The sequence below is a fragment of the Propithecus coquereli genome, unplaced genomic scaffold (genome assembly GCF_000956105.1).
Source record: "Propithecus coquereli isolate 6110/MARCELLA unplaced genomic scaffold, Pcoq_1.0 Scaffold38, whole genome shotgun sequence".
NCBI lineage: Eukaryota > Metazoa > Chordata > Mammalia > Primates > Indriidae > Propithecus > Propithecus coquereli.
The window spans coordinates 7493026-7498092 of record NW_012149507.1 but is presented as its reverse complement, the minus strand read 5'-3'; the positions used below and the strand labels follow the sequence as shown (position 1 = coordinate 7498092).

General features: G+C 37.8%; 1 protein-coding gene across 1 annotated transcript in view; it reads right to left on the bottom strand.

Moving 5' to 3' along the window:
• GREB1L (growth regulation by estrogen in breast cancer-like) overlaps positions 1-5067 on the bottom strand; it is a 140716-nt gene that overhangs the window by 119250 nt on the left and 16399 nt on the right. Inside the window, exon 2 of the mRNA XM_012652084.1 lies at positions 2251-2373. Within this exon, the coding sequence (XP_012507538.1) occupies positions 2251-2373 (123 nt within the window). The remainder of the gene's footprint in view (positions 1-2250; positions 2374-5067) is intronic.

Sequence of the window (5067 nt, the reverse complement as noted above, 5' to 3'; positions counted from 1 at the left end):
GAGACTCTGTCTCAAAAAAAAAAGAAAAAAAAAAAAGACAAAGCTGTGTAAATTATAAATTAATCCCTTCTTCAAATACCATGCAATGTGTGTACCCACATTTCAGGCTAAGAAATGTTGATTACAGGCAGTCACTGACTACAGATTAAGATTAAGCAGAAGGCAATCTAGAGAAAGGTGAATCTCCATCTATCAGTTAAGGAGATGCTATATACCCTAACGTTTGCAAGGATATCATAATGCTAACATGAAATTCTTACAGCCTATTACTTTCAACATGTGTCAGAAGAAAGAAATTATTGTTGAAGAATCTATAAACATAATTCATCAATATGAAAGTTTTAGACATAAAGCCTCTGGATTGCACCTAAAATTGTTAATGACTAATTTCATGGTCAGAGTACCACTTACACCCCCACAAGCGACGCACAAAAACATTGGCATAACACTTGATCACTTGTGTTCACTATGAGTTGGTCAGCACCTCTCCCTCCCTCCCTCGCCTTGTCTCATGATGGTAACTGGGATACCTTTGCTAAAGCCTGAATCTTGATTTCCTTTTTCAGAGCAAAATTTATTTTCACAGTATATTTGCTGGTATAATTAAAATTGTATTACTGCTTATTAACATTTTAGTATCTTTTTATTATTTTCAGGTACAACTGGTTATTTATATATCCACTTCTCCCTTTTAGGTAAGGGAACCGTTTTATTATTCTTTAATCCCTTACATGAGTAGTTTTTAAAATATTGCAGTCATCAGTCATTGGAACCCTGTCTTACAGCATCTGATAAGATTCTTAGAACCTAATACAGTTGATAAATTTTTGTTAGAATGAAGTATATATTGATTTTTAATACTGTAGTTTGAAAAATCATACTTCATAGTCCCAAGATCTAATGGCAGAAAAATGGAATCGCTCAAATTACTAAAATAATATCCTAGGAGAGACATGTAGTTTTGTCATTAATATAACAAGGGCTAATCTTTCAATGCCAGGAGCAAATTGCCAACTCTTTTCTTTCTTGAATACCTAGTGACATGATTATCTCTCATGTATTCTAAAGAGAAATGGTGTCTCCTTCTAGGTCACAGCCTCTATCTAAATCTTCCGCACAAGTTAGACTTTTTTCTTATCCAGGATGAGGTGGACTTAGCTGGCTATGGGCACATGGCAAGACGTGCCCCCAAATAAATTTAGCCTTATTATCATTGCTATTGTTGGTAACATATTCTAATAATCACTTCCATTTTGAAAAAAATAGAAACAATTTACTGGCTCATCAGAATTTCATATAAATTTGAAAGAGGTCTGCTATGCAGACCTTTCCAACTTGTGGTTCAGTGGACATTGGGAAAGCACATATGCTATGAAGTTTGCATATCAGACAGATAAAATGGTACTTCTCAAAAGCAAGTGAACTGGAAAACAATCCTTTTAAAATATTTTCCTTCTTGCCTAAGATATAACTGAGACTGGTTCTGAGTAATTTTCTCAAATATTATCTGCAGTGATCTTTTCAGTTCCAGCCCTCCAGCCCTTCAGCCACCTGGAACCATTAGGTCCCACCTGAAGTCTCATCCTGACCTTAGGGCCTGGGCCAGTGCTCTCTACTGGAGGAATTTTTAGAAGCCTTAGCCTAGTAGTTTATCTGCTCAGTATCTGGTGGGCCATTGTGCTGATCCTGCCCTGATATTGTAACCTAGTTTTAGGCACTAAGATTTTATCTGGTTATTTGTAACCAAGCTCCTATCTTGTACCCTATCTTGGATTCATCTATTTCGATCCACAATCCTACCTTGGACCTTACTTTGTATCCCAGATGGTACATGACCCCCTATAACGTACTGTGGGCTTAAAGCCCTATCCTGGACTCCAGTCTTCATGAGGGTGTCCCCAGTACTAGCCCCACCTGATAGCTACGATGCAGATGTCCCTCATGTCTGGATTTCTACTTACTCCCTGCTGTCAGTCTCCCCTGGAATCAGATCCTATGTTTGAGCTAAATTCCCTACCAATTTTCAGCTCCTTTCTCCATCCCCTGCCTGACACTGGCAGCACTGTTGGGACTTGGGTCCTGGCCACCCACAGACTAACCCATCTCAACGCTGAGTTCTAACTGTAATAGTAACTCGAGTAATACCTTTATTTTGAAATATCTCTATTTAAACCAGCCAACAGTAAGCTTAAAAATGCCTCATTAAATATACATCTGCTGCTTCAAATGCCAAAAGAAAATACTCCATACCTGTCTGAGTGAATCCTGATTTGTATCCATTAGTTGTCCCATTTTCTGGGGTCACAGTTGATGACACTGAAGAGTTTGGTTTAACAGAGTGGCAAGAAGCAGAGGATTGTCGGCTTCTACATTCTGGAAAGGAGTAAAGAAAATCACATTATATGAAGAGATCAATATTCTGTCAAAACAAGTCATGGAGACACGATCCATACAATCTCTAAAATAAATTGCTTCTCCTTAAGGGATAGCCACTTTTCTAATCAGAGATCCCCTTCCTCTAATCCTGACTCCAACAGAACATCCAGGCTGGTGAACACGGTTCTTTTTCCTAAGGCCAGATGTCGTATTTGGAGGGCAAAGGATTACAAAGAGCGATCAGACCTTGGTTCCCCACAGACTAGTTCCCAGGGGGAGAATACTCATAACCAACATAGTCATGCTAGTTTTATGAGTAAAACAGAAGTTAAAATATTAATAATTTATAAAAACCCAAAAAGCTTTCCATATACCAGTTAACCTCCTATCCAGGGTTGACTTAATTGTAGAGCAGTAATGTAGGGTCTGTCTAGGCTGCCTTCAACCTTCTCTTCCCAACCTTAATTTATGTCCAAAACAGAAGCAAAGAAAAAGCATATAGGCAGTAGAGAAAAATTGGAAATGCTCAAATTAATATCATCCCTAGTTCTTGTTAAAAGAGACAGATAAACAATATTTAACGTGATTACTCATCATGCGACACCAAACTTCACGTTATTAGGTTGGTGCAGAAGTAATTGCGGTTTTAGCATTGTTGAAATTTGCCATTTGATATTGGAATACATTCTTAAATAAATGTGGTTATGTTATACATTATCTTAATGTGCATTTCTCGCTTTATGGTTTTTGCTAATGACTTATTACCTGTTGTTTATTTTATATTTATATTGAGACTATGGAAATGATGTTAGACAAAAAGCCAATTCAAGCAATTTTCTTATTTGAGTTCAAAATGGGTCGTAAAGCAGCGGAGACAACTCGCAGCATCAACAACGCATTTGGCCCAGGAACTGCTAACTAACATACAGTACAGTGGTGGTTCAGGAAGTTTTGCAAAGGAGACGAGAGCCTTGAAGATGAGGAGTGCAGTGGCCGGCCATCAGAAGTTGACGACAACCAATTGAGAGCAATCATCGAAGCTGATCCTCTTACAACTACACGAGAAGTTGCCAAAGAACTCAACGTCGACTATTCTATGGTTGTTCAGCATTTGAAGCAAATTGGAAAGGTGAAAAAGCTTGCTAAGTGTGTGCCTCATCAGCTGACCAAAAATCAAAAAAATCATCGTTTTGAAGTGTCGTCTTCTCTTATTGTACACAACAATGAACCATTTTTTAATCTGATTGTGACGTGTGATGAAAAGTGGATTTTATACAACTGGTGACGACCAGCTCAGTGGTTGGACAGAGAAGAAGCTCCAAAGCATTTCTCAAAGCCAAACTTGCACCAAAAAAAGGTCCTGGTCACTGTTTGGTGGTCTGATCCACTACAGCTTTCTGAATCCTGGCGAAACCATAATATCTGAGAGTATGCTCAGCAAATCCATGAGCTACACCAAAAACTGCAAGGCCTGCAGCCAGCATTACTCAACAGAAAAGGCCCAATTCTCCACAATAATGCCTGACCGCAGGTCACACAACCAATGCTTCAAAAGTTGAATGAATTGAGCTACGAAGTTTTGCCTCATATGCCATATTCACCTGACCTCTCGCCAACCGACTACCACTTTTTCAACCATTTTGACAACCTTTTGCAGGAAAACACTTCCATAACCAGCAGGATGCAGAAAATGCTTTCCAAGAGTTCGTCGAATCCCAAACCACAGATTTTTATGCTATAGGAACAAACTTATTTCTCGTTGGCAAAAATGTGTTGATTGTGATGGTTCCTATTTTGATTAATAAAGATGTGTTAGAGCCTAGTTATAATGATTTAAAATTCACGGTCCAAAACCGCAGTTACTTTTGCACCAATCTAAATAACTAAGCCAACATTAATGGGGCTCAGGTATGATATTTTAACAGTACTTTGTAGTGATTCAGGAAGATAGTGAATACAATGACAGCCTGTGAGACTGTAACTTTCAACTAAATTATACTATATTAGTCTCAAAAAGGAGCACGTAAAAAAAATATAAATGGTTGCATATGACAAAGTTAATTATAGAGGGCCTTTTAGAGAGTTTCCAAGGTTATCAGGTACATACAAGGGCAGGAAGCAGTTTTCTATAACCTTCTATGCTATGACTTTCTGTGAAGAGCTACTGTATTTTGGCCTAAAAGCATATCTCCACATTATGTGTATTATATGTATGTATATATATAAATTTTATATATAACTATATATAATTCCAACTCCAAGATAGCAACTGTTATAAACATGAGGCTTTTTTCACAAATGTTATTCTCTCTTAGAAAGATGAATTGTCATTGAGCACTAAATGAGAAGTTAAAAATATTTTATGCAACAAAAGCAAAAGCTAACGAAGACAGTTAAAATGTGGGGAGGTAATCTATCCTATCTTTACCCTTTTAATAGGATTCATAACATTCAGAATGATTTTTCCAGAGTAAAGTCCTTTCTTAGGACAAAAAGTTATCTATAATTCACCAGGTCCTCTCTAAATGACGGAACATGTAGAGAGTCCATTTTTTTCTCCTGAGAGCTGCATCCCTCTTCCCAAGAAACAAATAGAGAGACATATACTTTCCTATACGTGAACAGGCCTTGTTAAAAATAGTACGGAGCAGCCGGGTGCGGTGGCTCACGCCTGTAATCCTAGCACTCTGG